General features: G+C 44.8%; 2 protein-coding genes across 6 annotated transcripts in view; one reads left to right on the forward strand and one right to left on the reverse strand.

Moving 5' to 3' along the window:
* Nucleotides 1–2132: 2132 nt before the first annotated feature.
* Nucleotides 2133–8174, reverse strand: LOC121458577 (translation initiation factor IF-2-like). The gene is made up of 2 exons (XM_041667913.1): nucleotides 7087–8174; nucleotides 2133–2269 (listed from the first exon to the last, which is right to left on the reverse strand). The coding sequence occupies exons 1-2, from the start codon at nucleotides 8172–8174 to the stop codon at nucleotides 2251–2253; spliced, it is 1107 nt and encodes a 368-aa protein (XP_041523847.1). The 3' UTR covers nucleotides 2133–2250.
* The window catches only part of Enox1 (ecto-NOX disulfide-thiol exchanger 1), a 563193-nt gene continuing 554540 nt past the window's right edge, over nucleotides 7168–15820 (forward strand). For all 5 annotated transcript variants that reach the window (XM_041675367.1, XM_041675356.1, XM_041675382.1 and 2 more), the window contains exon 1: nucleotides 7168–7289. The gene's annotated coding sequence lies outside the window, so the exon portion shown is untranslated. The remainder of the gene's footprint in view (nucleotides 7290–15820) is intronic.

Consider the following 15820-nt stretch of genomic DNA (forward strand, 5'->3'; position numbering starts at 1 on the left):
TTCAGTGCCATAACTTTAGTCTATCTCAGAAAAGACTCATTTGTCCCTCTGTCTAAAACCCTTTTCACCCCAAAGGAGATCTTTGCAAACAAACACAGAACACTTAGTACAAGAAAGAATAAAGATACATGATTTTCTGCCAGGGGAATCTGCTTTCCTAGAAGCTCAAATTCAATGATTCGGTAACCATGACCAGCTCCTCTAATTAAGGCTACATCTGTGCCATCAATTCTTACATCTTTCTTTTGCAATTTAGCACCCACCGAAACTTTTCTGTGCATGTTGTTATTTCCCATATATAATTTCCAAGAGACATTGTATTTCACTCCTTTGCATTGTTTTCACATTTTTCTTATATGGAATGCACTTCAGCGTGGTCACTTACTTGTGTAAAACTTACATCATTTACAATATAGGGTGACTAGGTAGTTGACAGACTACATTCCTGCAATGGTTTCAATAGGATGCTCCCTATATTTTTGGCGATGGAATACTTGTTCCCCAGCTCGTGGCACTGTTTTGGGAGGACTAGGAGGTGTGGCCGACCTGGAGGAAGCATCACTGAGGGGGGCTTTGATGTTTCCAGTGTCATGCCCAGTTTCCAGGCATTCTCTGTGCTTTATGCTTGTAGTTTGAGATGCGTGCTCTCGGCTGCTGCTCCAGCCTCTACCTCCTTTCTCCGTCATGGACCATTATCCCTCTAAGCCAAATAAACTCTTCCACAAGTTGCCTTGCCCATGGCATTTTATCACTACAGGAAAGAGACTGAGACAACTCCTCCAGACAGCTCAGCTGATTTTCCTTCCCTTCTCCTTGGCCTCCTCCCCTCTCTTCTTCCACAGTTGTTTAGTTTTCTTTTTAAGAAAGGCGAGCAGATTTGCATAGTGGGATGGTATGGTTGAGGTATTATTACTCTGGGGACCTGTTGCCCTCCAGGCAGTGAGCAAACTGGCAAAACGATAAACCTTGCTGCCCTTTTTATTGAATATAATGTCTTCCTGGGAAAAACACAACAAATCAACTGCGAAAGGAAAGTCCATTGGAATTTTAGCCGCCATTTGCATTAATTATGGAGAACTGTTTGACACCTCTCTCCATTCTGCCCGTAGCAATGGACATAAAACATCTATTTAAATAATTCGCCACTCCTGAGCCAGCCTTCTGCAGATCTAAGAGATGGTGGCTCCAGGGAGCATTGGTTACTTATTGAAACCAAGACTCTTTTCCTGCTCCATCAGGGAACACAGAACCAAGTCCAAGGTTAGAGCTAGACCTGCTTTGGGGGGTGGAGGTTAAGTAATGCAAAGTTTCCACAGAATGGCCGGGGGCCAAGGAGCACGGCTTGTAATTCCTGAACACGTCAGCAAGGTAAAATTAAACTTTTAAAGGACCATTAAGAAGGACTGGGTGTTAGAAATGGTGAAAGAAGAGAAGTAAAGACATAAGGTTTCAAGGATGTCCAGTAAAAATCCTCATTCCAAGGACTTGCTGGAGTAAGAAGCCCAACTTGAAAAAGAAAATGCATGGGAAAATTTTGAATTTTTTATTAATGTCTTTAACTTTTTTTTCTTGCTGCAATGATAACATTTAATAGCTACTGCTTTACTTAAATAATATTTAAAGAAAATAAATATAAACAAATTTCTGTGAGGGTATACATTAAAATATGACCATGATTGGCCCCTCCAAGGTAATGTTTCTGCATTTTTCTCTCTATATTTTTGTATTGCTGATTTTTTCTCCCAGCGAGCACATCTGTGGGCAGTGCACTGTCATTTTTTTTTAAAGAAAGGAATTTTAAACATTGGTATTAATCTGGAAAATGAATGTTTTCATAGTTAAATTAGGGGGCAAAACATCACCGGGGAATCAGAATCTGTATACTAGAGAGAAAAAAAACCATAGTAATTAAAAACAGATGGAGAGAAAGGCTTGGGCTTTTGCAATAGTGGCAGAAGCTACAGAATTACAGCACCTCTAGAAGATGGAATCTGCAATTTCCTGCATGTATCACTTTCTGCCAACTTTCGGTTGCGGTGGTTTTCTTAAAATAGCTTCAGAAAGGATTCCCGGGAATCATCAACCCCATTCAGTGGTACAGTCCTGCAGAAGTTACCACCCTTGTTTCAGGAGCTTCTCAATCAGGTCTGTCTTCCAAGGTTCTGCCACACACTTGCTGTGGAGCCAGTATTCTGCAATGCCAGGGAATCCATCTCATGTCGCTTCATGGAATGTTCTTATAAGGAAGTGTTATCCAGCTTGTACAGACCTGGCAAAGAAAGTGTGGTAAGTGAGGCCCCCAAGGTTGCATGGCAGGTCACTGTTTGGGAAGGGATTTGAACTTAGCTCTTACGGTAGAGAGTCCTGTGTCATTCTCATGTTACACTAAGACTACCTCTAAAAAGGTCACACAAAGGTCAAGTATGGCAGTCCTGGCTCCCCCACATACATCCTCGAAAACCTATAGGAAGGCAGATGATGTAAACTTTGATGCATGATGGTTGGGCTTTCACCAGCCTTGATTCTGTAACCTTCTGCTAACGGCACCCTATATGAAGTGGGAAAGGCATCTTTGTTATACTGCTTTCCACCACGGAAATGTTGTTCTGTAGATTACTGCTTTTCTACTAATTACTTGAAAATTGTATTTTTAAAAGTCATATTAACTAAAAGTATCTGTGTTAATAAGTAAAAATAAACTGGGCAGGAAGAAAATTACATGCCCTAAGGACATCGGTACTACAATCTTACATAACAGTTATCCCAGAATGGATTTCTGGGTCTTCATAGATAGAGTTCAAATACACGGTGACCCTACAAATTCTTTGATGGGCTAACGTAAGCTCTAGCATATTCTAATCTATTCCTTTCTGCCCAGGGATCCTCACTGCCACTGTCGACACCTGACTTCTCAGCAATTTTCTTCACACCTTCAGTTCAAATTCAGATTACAGCAACAAACCAGGAGACATGTTCATTGAAATTATTACTATGAGGGAGGAAGTCTGACCATGAAAATATGAGTATGGACTTGGCCACTAATGTTCAATCATTGACCAAACGGCCTACTTAGCAACAGCTTCATTAATTCTCCTTGGTAATTAAAATAGAAGTTTATTTGCTACACTTGATCAGTTGATAAATTTTGCATATGCTCACTCTTTTTTAGTCTTAAGAACAATGTGAGCTAAACTGTAGCTGTCTTAAAGGCAAACCACCTCATTTCTATTGCCAATCAAGTGAGAAGAGCAGAACGGATTATAAAGTAGCTACTCAATAAGCACTTGTTTAGCTTGCTGATCTGTGTATGCATCTTCCTTATATTGACAAGTAGGTCATTAGATTAAAAATAAAGACCCTAAAAGAGATAGGATAGAGCTTGAAATTGAGAGGATCTAAAAGAACTGATTCAAAGGCAACAAGGGAAGTCAAGGCTTTGTTTGAAAGATTTTTAAAAGTGAGGTTTATTGAATTATAAATATATAATTACACACACATATAATAAAATTTACCCCTTTGCTATCAGAAAAAGAATGAGATACTATTAAGTCGCTACTTTGTTTTCTTTTAGCTGCAAATTGACAGTGTGCAAAAGGATCTATATTAAGCATGGATCTCCACCTTAGAATGTGTTCTCCTAACTCACTGAGACTTGGTGCAAAGCCTTGTATACTCAAATGTTCACTTTCCTGGCGAAAATCTCCTGTTGGCTTCCAGGAGATGTGTAACTCCACACAGCATTACGATGACCAGTGTGCAGCATGCTCACGGATGGCTGAAAGAGATATTTGTCCACTTCTGCTTGGGATAAATTATAAGTTCCTTTCTGGTTTTTGACTTTGCTCATGATGTCTAACATCTGGCCAGAATTAAGTTGCCCTAAGAAGTATCTGGAATAAGGCCATGTTAACAGTCACAGCGTGGTTATAAACTAAGTAACCTGAGCCTGCTCCTTGTCCAAGGCTCCACACTGTACTTTGATTTTAGGTGCTGGTCAAGGTTCTTTTTATCATTTAAAACTCAAGTGGACTAAATGATCTGGGACCTAATTATGAGGGAAATGACCTGCATCCTTATGTGAGCTCACAGCCACTAAAATCACAGCAGCACTTCAGCTAACGGTTCCTGCCTTCTCACTTCAGAGAATTTGGGGCAGTGTGCTCCCAGCGAGAGGAACTGACTTTGACACTCACAGAACATCTTCCTGCTGAAATCTGTTGATCTTTGGAGGTGGAAGCCGCTGGCTTTTTATTTAGACAGATGGACTGATCAGGCATGACCAGATCAGCTATAAGTGTTTGCCTCGGGCTCTCTGTCACAATCCCGTGTTTCTGTAGAAGTTGGTGTTTGAGTGCTTCATGGCAGCTACAGAACAATGGAGAAGAGCTGTTATATTAAGAATCCTTCTCTCTTAGGAATGGGTTTCCCGGCTAGACATTTCATTATTGCCTACTATCTAAATAGCTAAATATCTTTTAAACATATTTCATTACTTCTGTTTATGTGTATGTATGTGTCTTGCATGTAAGTTTGTGATCATCAATGCTGATTGATGACTGAGGAGGCTGGTGATCCAGAGGTAGTGGCTCTCCCTAGAGTTGGAGTCACAAGTGGTTCTGTCTACAGTGACTGTGGGGACTGGGAACTAAACCTGGGCCCCCTCCAAGAGCAGCAAATGCTCTTAACAGCCGAGCCATCTCTCCTGCCCTGAAACTTTTATCATGACATCAGTCAGAAATCTTAAATGTATGACATTGTTAGTCCTCCTTTCCGTTGTTTATTTTTCCATTTCGATGATGTATCTTTTATATTTATGGTTGTGAGCCTAGCCTTTAACGGCTGAGCCATCTCTCCAGCCCTCGATGATGTATCTTTTAAACAGAGGTAAAGAACAATCGCTATGTACCTAATTCCAAGACATTGGCCCCTTATCTTGGTGGAGAAGCTGCAGCTTGGCTAGCACTCTCCCACTCCAGCAGGTAAGACACACACGTGGAAAACTGGTGTAACTTTACAAGCCCTTGCCAATGACCTTGCAAGACTTTGCCTCACATTTATTTGTTGCCCAGGTGGCTGTCAGGAGTCCACTCTGCATATCTGTCCACGGGTTTCCGAAATTCCTTTCAAGTAAAAGTTTTAGATAATCTCTGCTTCCTATTTAACCAAAGGACAAGAATTCCAAGATCACAGCAATGTCTCCAAAGAAAACTGTAAATGGGATGACAATGGAGAAGTCATCGAGAGGGACCCCTAAGAGAAGACATAAAGTGGATTTGTTTGGTAGCATCCAGATAAATCCTCTTTAGTTTTCACTCTTATTTCAGTTATACTTCGCAGCTGTGGTATCATGCCTGGCAGGAGAGGCAGCTCATAGAAGAGCCCGAGTTCAAAGGGATGGAAATTGAGCGTGGAATGTGAAATTGAGTGCTCCTGCTTCTAAGAAGATGACTGGGAATACCGAGATAGAAGGAAGGGAGCCTGATGGTAAGGGCAGAATTAGCGGTCCCTGCTGACCTTGCAATGGATGGGCCAGTGTTCAGGGCCTAGTGCTCCCATCAAGAGAAGAGCTTGCTTCTGACCAGTTTTTAGAAACAGAAAATCATTTAAAATCTCCTTCCCTAGCCTTTACTACAGAAGGGAGTGTGTGAACTGCGAAGTGCTCTTGACTTGGTGACTTTGTGGTTTTGGGAGGTTAGGTGTCCCCAGGACCTTTATCTCCGCCTCATGCGGAATCTATCACTGAGTTCCTTTCAGAGTGCTCTTTGCGGGAATCTTTTGCTAAATTTGCACAATGGGTCAGCCTTCTCTGATTTTCTTCCTTTGCACTGGGGCCCTGCAGCCAGAGGGGAAAATATCCTTCACCCAGGGAACTGGCATAAGTTTAAATCAAGCAAGCCTAGTGGGATGGTAATGACATTCCCAGCATCCAAGTTTCTGCCTTCAGGATATGTGAAGCGAGAAAACAATGTCATTCATTCAACATTTACAGAGAACACATAATGCACTGTGGCACTGTGCACGGACCGGAGGGCAGGCAGAAGTGCAAAACATAAACCCAGTCTTGAGGATGCCTGCCAGGAAGGACATGACAACCGTGACACAGACCTTACACTCCTCGAAGGAACTCTTGGGTGAATAAAGTCTACTTATTTAAAATAAGCATGGAAAAGTATCCTGACAGGTCGATGTACTTTTAGGAATAGGACAGGTAAGTGATTTAACCACAGTTCCTAAGGTTTAGAGTTCTCTGGTGATTAGGGAGTTCCTGGACCAGCCTACTTGAAAGATGTACTTGTATGCCTGGACAGTTGGCAGAATCCTAACAAAAAGAAGGCAGACACTTTTTGTGGAAATTGGATAACTTTGAGGCAAAGTGGCTTCCAAGGAGAACAAAAGGTGACATTTCTTCTGCCGTGCTCCCAACCACTGCTGAGGCAACCTAACACCCAGAGAACACCCTCTCTGCCCAGGTTCCTCAACCTTATCCTAAACTGGATTGAGCAGTGCACCCCAAGTTCCCAGCCCGGAGTTCACCGCGTGCACCCGAGTTCCCTGCACTGGGAGGCTCTGGCCTGGCGCCTCCAAGGTCGCCATGGCAACTGTGGAGTACCACGACCTGTCCCTGAACGTCCAGCCTAGAAATCCAAACCGGCAGCAGTGGCACGAGCTAGTCCCTTCGGCCCCTCCCCCGAGGGGATAGCGCGACCCAGTGCTGCGGGAGCGACTTGTGCAGTGTCTGTGGCCAAGCGCTCAGCGGGCCCCAGGCCGGTCGGGATCCGGAGCTCAAGCGCGCCACGCTGCCCTCTCTACTGGCTTCACCGCGGGGCCAGCAGCTCCTCCGGTCGAGACAGACGGCCCATCCTTCCTCCGCTTTACGGATTTCCGGGGGCGACGAATTTTGCCTCGGTCCCTACGAGCATCTTTCAGCTTCGCTCCCCCCGCCCCTCGCGACTCCCCCCACCCCTGGGCGCGCGCGCGCACACTCACTCACACTGGCAGGCGCGCGTGCGCACGCCCGCGCGCCCCGAGCCGCGGAGTCTCCAGCGCCCCTGAGCAGATCCCACTCTCCCGGGCGCTGCTACTCACACAGGCTTCCAGCCGCCACGGGGCGTCCTCTGTCTGCGGCAGCGGCGGCGGCGCGAGCGGCGGCTGCAGTCTGGCCCCGTCTGGCTGCTCTGCGCCCCGGACGGAGTCCGGCAGAAGCGCGATCCGGAGGAGACGCCGAGGCGAGGAGGAGCCGCGCCGCGCCCCGCGCTCGCTTGCCTTGAATCCCCGCACCGTGGCCCCAGGTAAGCGGCTCGGCGGCCCGCATCATCCCCAGGGCGTCGGGACTGGCAGTCAGAGGGGAGGGGGTTCCCGGTCCCGCCCCCGCCGCGGCCCGGGGACCGGGCACCAAGAGGAGTGGGCGAGGGGGGAGGGGAGCGGAGCTGGAGGTGAGGCTGGAAGGCAGCGGTGTGGGGGAGCCCCCGTGCGCCCTTCCCCGCAGCTCCCCAGGCTCCCGCACTTTTACGAGCTGGGGGTGCCCGGCGCCCCACACAGCTGTTCTCCTCTCTTTTTGCCGCGGGCCGGTAGTGTCCGCTCGGGCTCCGCGCCTGCCAAGCACCAACTGCCTCCCTTGCACCTTGGACAGCGCACCCCGCGGCTCGCCTCCAGGGGACTGCACCCGGGACCCCGTCCTGCCAGTGCAGCCCTCCGGTTGTCTGCTTCTTCCTACAGTGCCACCCTCCTGTCTTGCTTAGCATCTCCCTGCCTTGGCGGTCTCTACTCTGGCGCGGGCCAGAAACTTTCCTCCCCGCCCGGTCTGCGCGAGGTACTATTGTTGTTATTTGTGTCTGCCCCCTCGCCGGGAACTGGACACATGGACAGGTCTTTCTCGGCGGACGATCGCCTGCCTTGCCCTGCCCAAGGAGGCCCTGGGCAGCTGGACTCGGACACCGAGCCGGCGCCTCGGCAGCTGGACGCCCGCGGGTTCCCAGCCTCTCTGGACACGTGCACTCCTCCCACGGACGCGGCCCCTCCCGGACCACCCCATGTCCTCCCCCTGCACGGCCACAGCCACCCCATAGGTTGGACAACCGGGATCGCGGGCTCTGATTGGCTGATGGCATAACCCCGCCTCCTTGGAGGGGGGGTGGTTCTGGAGTGTTGTGGTTGTCATCCTGCAGCGAGCACATGGGGGAAGTGGGGTCGACAGGTGGGGAAGCCCAGTTCTAAGGTATAGACATTCCAGTGTGTGTAACCGAGCCACCCTCCTTCCTTCAGTTTACACCGGTCGCCTTACTACCCCTTCCGCAGTGGCCGTCTGTTGTAACCTTACACATTTTTAAATTTTGCTAAGATCATGTTTGTTCGCTGGTAGCGATTTTTAAAAGTAGCTTTAGCAGAAAGCAGGAAACAAGTGCACAAGGGGAGATTCCCAGCAAATTGGGCTGAAAATTTGAGTTTGGTCCTTTGGAGGAAGTAATGAAGGGTGCTTAAGGAATCTGAAGACGGTGGAGAAAGGAGAAAGGAAATTGATTGATGGTTGAGACCCTGGTGCTTAAGAAGAAAGTGGTGGGTCTTTTGTAGGTTGAGATGTGAAATCCCCGAGAGCTCTACTGGGAGGCAGCTACGTTCTGCTGAAGACCGCTCTCTGGAAAAGCAGTAATTTTGTCTAGTATTTAGGTTGTGATTAACACACTTTGCTTTTGTTTTGCTAGCGTTGCACTTTTGATAGGAGACTTATAGTAATAATGTCTGCCCACATAATGGATATCGATTATTCTGCTTTCTTGTAATATGCAGATTTGCAAATGGTAATGAATTTCATCCCTCTAGAGGGAAGCATTAGTTAAAGTGCTTTTGAAATATCGTGAGAGAAGACGGATGAGCATTGTGTAAAATCCCGAGACTGTCCTGACGTTGTGTAGTTCCGTTCCAGAAATGCGTATAAATGACTTTGATTTCTCTTCATTTCAAAGCCCGATTGCCTTTAATATTGTCGAGCTTGAAATCCTTCCTACTGTTTTGATGTTGTCTGTACATCTTAAGAATATTGTAATTCTTATCTTTAGTAACTTGTCAATGGGAAGCAAGCAGCAGTGGATGCAGGGTAATGTTGGCAACTTTATATTGAGCACACTGTGTTATTTTATTTGTGAGCTGGTGAACTATGCAAGAGGAATATAACATGACTAATTCCCTAGGGACTCATAGCCAAACAAAGTGGAGAATCATGTGAGTCTATTCCAGGGAGAACAATTCAGTTATTTTTAAGGCGAATAAATTTTAAAGATTCCTATGTGTAAACAGCAACACTAGTTGAGTGATCTCTGAACGGACTGGCAGCACATGTTAAGCAAAACAGCTTATTTAATATGTGGGGTGATTAAAGGAGATGGAAAGCGTCCCCACTATTGTACAAGCAGGAAGAAGAGACTTGCCGTCTGGAGGACTTCATATTCAGGGAACGGGGTTTGACACTTCTGACAAATCTGAAGTCACTGCTGTTGCTGAGAAAATGATTCTCACTATGTTTTGATTTCTCTAGTTCGTATTCTGATTTTCCCACATGGATTTACGTGCTGGCTGTGGGCCTACGAAATCTAGATGTGTGAAGACTAGAAAAGAATGTATATAATAGCACAAACATGTCCTAAATATGTCTTGATGTCTGCATACAGTCATAAATTGATACACATAATTTTAGGGTACATGCAATGTATTCATATATATATATATATATATATCACATATATACATTATTGTCAGCCTTAGAATTTTTGCTTATCTCTCTTTGTCCGAAAGGTGGCCCTGTTTTAAACTGTAAAAGCATTATCACCAGTAGAATTGGCCAATAGATCACAGAAACAGACAATAGTATTTTGTTGCCAGGCAACCACCTACTGTGAATGAAAAACAAAGCAGTGACAGCTGCTTGTACATCCTGATACTCAGCCTGTAGCCCAGGCATCGAAGCCACCGCAGAAGACACACCGACAAGTTTCGTTTCAGACAGGTGGACCGATCTCTTTTTTAAACTGTTAAGATAATTTTGAATTTTTTGGGTTGTGATAAGAATGGAGTGGTTATTGTTGAATGAAACGAAGCAGCTAATTTCGATTGCCCTCTCAAGTCAGCTGTAAACAGAACAACCAGAATGGGAGGAAGGTTTGCACCCTTCACATACTTCCCTTTAGAATTGTTTTTTTTTTAAAGTTTTTCACAAATGTTTATTTTTTTATTTAATTAATTTATTTATTAAAGATTTCTGCCTCCTCCCCGCCACCGCCTCCCATTTCCCTCCCCCTCCCCCGATCAAGTCCCCCTCCCTCATCAGCTCGAAGAGCAATCAGGGTTCCCTGCCCTGTGGGAAGTCCAAGGACCACCCACCTCCATCCAGGTCTAGTAAGGTGAGCATCCAAACTGCCTAGGCTCCCCCAAGGCCAGTACGTGCAGTAGGATCAGAAACCCATTGCCATTGTTCTTGTGTTCTCAGTAGTCCTCATTGTCTGCTATGTTCAGCAAGTCCGGTTTTATCCCAGGCTTTTTCAGACCCAGGCCAGCTGGCCTTAGTGGGTTCCCGATAAAACATCCCCATTGTCTCAGTGTGTGGGTGTACCCCTCACGGTCCTGAGTTCCTTGCTCATGCTCTCTCTCCTTCTGCTCCTGATTTGGACCTTGAGATTTCAGTCCGGTGCTCCAATGTGGGTCTCTGTCTCTGTCTCCTTTCATCGCCTGATGAAGGTTAATATTCAGGAGGATGCCTATATGTTTGTCTTTGGATTCACCTTCTTATTTAGCTTCTCTAGGATCGCGAATTATAAGCTCAATGTCCTTTATTTATGGCTAGAAACCAAATATGAGTGAGTACAATCCATGTTCCTCTTTTTGGGTCTGGCTTACCTCACTCAGGATAGTGTTTCCTATTTCCATCCATTTGTATGCAAAATTCAATAAGTCCTTGTTTTTTACTGCTGAGTAGTACTCTAATATGTATATATTCCATACTTTCTTCATCCATTCTTCCATTGAAGGGCATCTAGGTTGTTTCCAGGTTCTGGCTATTACAAACAATGCTGCTATGAACATAGTTGAGCATATACTTTTGTTGTATGATAGGGCCTCTCTTGGGTATATTCCCGAGAGTGGTATTGCTGGGTCCAGGGGTAGGTTGATCCCGATTGTTAAACACTGTAAGCACATTTTCACCACTGTCAGGTGCTCTGGGATGTTATAAAACTTGAGTTGGGTCTGTGAGTCGATGGCAGCCTTTTACTGCTAAAAGGGAAGTAGAGAGCCAGGGTCTCTAGCTGGACCTTTAACTCTAAGTGGAACTGAGGCACAGGGAGGGGGTGCGGCGGCCTGGTGACAACACACAGGATACCTTCCCTGGGAGATATTTGATGATTTTCTCTTCTGAGTTGTTCTATCTTCATCCTTTATTTACGTAGAATTGGTAGCGGGGATTAAATCAGGATACTCAGAGAGTGCAATGGTAATTACAAGTCAAGATCATTGTGGACACAGGGCTAGACTGTGGTCTGAGATGCCCTGCCCACAATTTATTCTGCATTCAGGCCCATGAACCCACCTCTTTCCCAACACCTGGAAGCTCAGTGCCTTGCTAGTTGTTTATAGATTTGTTTTTTTAAAATTAATATTTACTTATTTATTATGTATACAATATTCTGTCTGTGTGTATGTCTGCAGGCCAGAAGAGGGCACCAGACCTCATTACAGATGGTTGTGAGCCACCATGTGGTTGCCGGGAATTGAACTCAGGACCTTTGGAAGAGCAGGCAATGCTTTTAACCACTGAGCCATCTCTCCAGCCCTATAGATTTGAACAATCTTTAATAATCTCTTATTCTGTGTGAGAGTTTGTGTGTGTGAAAACATGTTTGTGTGTGTGTGTACACATGTGCACCTTGAGTACAGGTTCATTCTCATGCATAGACTAGAAGGCATACTTGGATGTGGTCCCATCTGCCCAAGTACACTTCACTCTATTTTCTAAGTCAGGGTCTCTTGCTGGCCTCAGATTTGCTGGTTACTCTAGATTGGCTGGCCAGTGAGCCCTCAGGGATGCATTGTCTCTGTTTCCCCAGTGCTAGGATTACAAGGACACACCACTATTTTTCTTAATTAGACGTGTTTTTGTTTTTCAACAAATTCAAGTCTCTATGCTTGCTCAGCAAGTCATTTTCCACCTGCATTATCTTGACAGTCCCATTGTGTAAACTTTTGACAGCGGTGAGATTCAAGATTGTGTTGGTCAGTTTGTCTTTCTCCGTGAGTGTAGATATTACAGTTGACAAATTACAGTAGCCTCCTTTTCTCCATCACACATAATCTAGGGCCTTTAGTGAGGCTGGAACTGAATGTACTGCATCATAGTTATTTCAGGGTTCTAGCAGAGCCATCTCTCCAGGGGCTCTACATGTTGGTAGAAGGTAAGTCTCTAAAGACCAGACTGTTGTAATCCAGATAGTTCTCCGACTCAAAAATGATCATGAATATTATCGGTGGCAAACTTAGAGCACTTATGCATGGCTCTAGCATGTCTTCTCATCTTAGGAAATGTATTGCATGCATGATACATTTTGGGGTTCTTTTTGCTAGTACAGAATCTGTCTTTCCCATTGCCTGTCATTGATGAGAAGAGTCAACATTTAGCTATAATACAACACCTTCAGTGGAGGAACCAGAGTGGACTGATGGGGGAGCAATGTGGTGACAATATTAAGTACCATTGAAGCGGCATTCTTGCCAGAAAAGATGCACCTTAGCAGATTGGTAGGGGGATCAATTGATTTGCAGCATGTCTAGCTTAGCCTTAGAAGTCTGCTATTAATTCGCTCCAGCCAGGAAGGTTTTCAAACAATAATGGCTTGGTAGATTTCCAGTGAACTTTACTGGTTTACCCAAATAAAAACACAACACATTTTCCAGTATCTGAATATAGTTTTTGCATGATAGGTATTTGTTTTGGAACTCTGGAGCTCAATCTAAATTTCAAGGTTATTTAAGAAAAAAAATTCTGAACCATTTTTAAATGCATTTGTATAGTAGGATGTTAAATATTTGATAGTCATGCATTTAATCTGCTGGAATCTTGGAATCTAGTCTCCCTCTCCTACTTTCTCATATAAAATAATGTGCTTATAGGTACAAACAAATAATACACAACACTTAATGCCATTTTCCTTCTGCTGTTTATATCCTTGTGACAGAAAATAGTTGGAGTCAGTTTGCTTTTTTTTTATATGCTAAGAGATGGTTCGAATAAAAGATGTTTACAGTTTCAATTTCCTTATGTCATCTTCTGCTCTTAGAACCCGTAAACTCTCACCCACCAAAACAGGATTATTACTGAAAACAGACAAGTAGATGCATAAGCAGCATGCCATGGCCACCCTCCAGGCTAACCAGCCAAGCATCTCTTCTCACTCTTAAAAATGTCTTTACTTCTGTGCACATCTGCGTGCATATGAAGTTGAAAAGTCTACAGACTCCTGTGGGCAGAACTAGTATTTGATTGGAAGATCTGTGTGTGGTCATTTAAGAAATATTCAGATTTTTCAAAACAGGATAGCATAGAAAGGATCAAATTTATTCTTTTTTGGAAAGTTTGTACAATTATTTTTGATAATATAAGCTCTGTAGCACCTGGAACAGCATTCAGGACCTGCAGCCGAGCATGGCATATGGGAAACACTCCAGATCTGCTCTGTGGGGTTAGTCCATCATTCCTTCTCCTCTGTGTAATAATGCAAATATTTCAGTCTCCCTCCAAGTGAAAAAGTAGAAGCTTAGAATATGGAGAAAGCAACATTGCCATTTTCTAATAGTTTTTATATTTAAAGAATATGAAAAGCTAACTAAACCTGTGATATTTTAGAATATACTTCCTGCCACTGTAGAGTCACACCAGGATTATTGATGTTTTTCACAAATATAGCCATCCCCAGTATAGAAGCTCTTTGTGAGCCCGCAACAACATAACAAAGGTTGTGGCTGTAAGTCCGAAGGAATACTTTATTTAGTTGGCACTGGAGAGTGAAGTTTGCGAGCCTCGCGTAATTATCCAGACTGGAGTGAGGCCAAGGCTCGGTGGCTAACATCCCAAATGGTGGGGAAATAGTCTTGAATGAGGTGTTTAGTGACTTCAAGTGACTAAAGTCTCAGCTCTGGTCCCTTTTGCAAGGGGACACCGTGTGCATTTAGGAAGCCTCAGAAGCCATTGTGCACACACAGAATAGAGCCCAGAGTCGCCATTGTTATTTAGATGCTGTTGAGGAAGATCTTTATCCTGATGCATCCTGGGGACAGAGAGTGGGTGAGTGATGGAGGAAGGTCATTGGCTAATAAAGGAACTGCCTTGGCCCATTTTATTGGTTAGGACATAGGTAGGTGGAGTAAACAGAACAGAATGTTGGGAGGAAGAGGAAGTGAGGGCAGTCTCGACTGCTCTCCTCTAGGGAGCAGATGCCTGAGAGAGACGCCATGCCCCGCTCCCTGGATGAAGCTCCGACCCAGGATGGACATAGGCTAGAATCTTCCTGGTAAGCGCACCTTGGGGTGCCATACACAGATGATTAGAAATGGGCTAAATTAATATGTGAGAATTAGCCTAGAAGAGAATGGGCCAAGCAGTGTTTAAATGAATACAGTTTGTGTGTTGTTATTTCGGGGGATAAGCTAGCCGAGCAGGCGGCCGGGGTGTTGGGGACGCAGCCCCGCGCCCCTTATTACCACAGGTGAGGACCCTATAGCCTAAGTTCCAATCGCTCCTCCCTTTACTTTCCCCCTGCTTAGGTGTTTGTCTCCTACATAGGGTTTATTCCTGGCTGCGTATTGGCAAGTCTTTCATAACATGAAAGGTGATAAATGGCTAAAGTAAGTTGAGTGGCCCTGGTTGGAAAGCCTATAATCTACAAGTGGAAAATTCCATGCCTGACATCATGGGTGCGGATGAGCTGCTGTCTAGATTGTGGGTATATTAAAAGTCTTGGATAAAGTTTTATTTAGATGACATGGATATAGAACATAACTGTGTTTTGTTTTGTTTTCAAGACAGGGGGTTTCTCTGTAGCTTTGGGGCCTGTCCTGGAACTAGCTCATGTAAACCATAGACATCCGCCTGCCTCTGCCTCCCAGGTGCTGGGATTAAAGGTGTGCGCCACCACCGCCCAGTTTAAAATATAACTGTTTTATGTTTGGGTCTCACCCCTAAAATGTCTCATTATATGTATGTAAATATCTACAAATAAAATTCAACACTTCTGCTCCCAAATAGTTTGAATGATGGGTCTTTAACCTGTGCCTTCTACAAGGACTACTGACTGTCTTATGTATACTGGTGATCAGTATACAGTTGTCTGGTTCTAGTAGTGAAAATGTACTTATGATTTTACTGGTTAAGAGCTATTTTTTCTTTCTGGCCTAGGGATATTTGTAATGTCTTCTTTGAGACTATTTTTTTCAACATTTATTGAGCATGAATGGTACTGTATTTGGCCCCATGGTTTATAGACTCTTAATACTTCATTCCAGCTGTTTGGAGAGAACATTTTTACTTCCAGAAAAGCACACAAATCCATTATGGTCTTCAGAGGAGTTGCAGGGTCCACTAAAGACTTTGAGCTTTAGTGACTTCAGCCAGCCCATCTCAACTCTGTGTTCTCTGGACTCTCATGACATGCTAGTCACAGTACTGGTTTTCAGATCCTGCCAAGACCCTCTGGAGCCTGGCGGTGGTGGCGCACGCCTTTAATCCCAGCACTTGGGAGGCAGAGGCAGGCGGATCTCTGTGAGTTCGAGACCAGCCTGGTCTACA

This window comes from Microtus oregoni, unplaced genomic scaffold (genome assembly GCF_018167655.1).
Source record: "Microtus oregoni isolate MIOR12 unplaced genomic scaffold, Mior012 000001F_ref0000356, whole genome shotgun sequence".
Classification (NCBI taxonomy): domain Eukaryota; kingdom Metazoa; phylum Chordata; class Mammalia; order Rodentia; family Cricetidae; genus Microtus; species Microtus oregoni.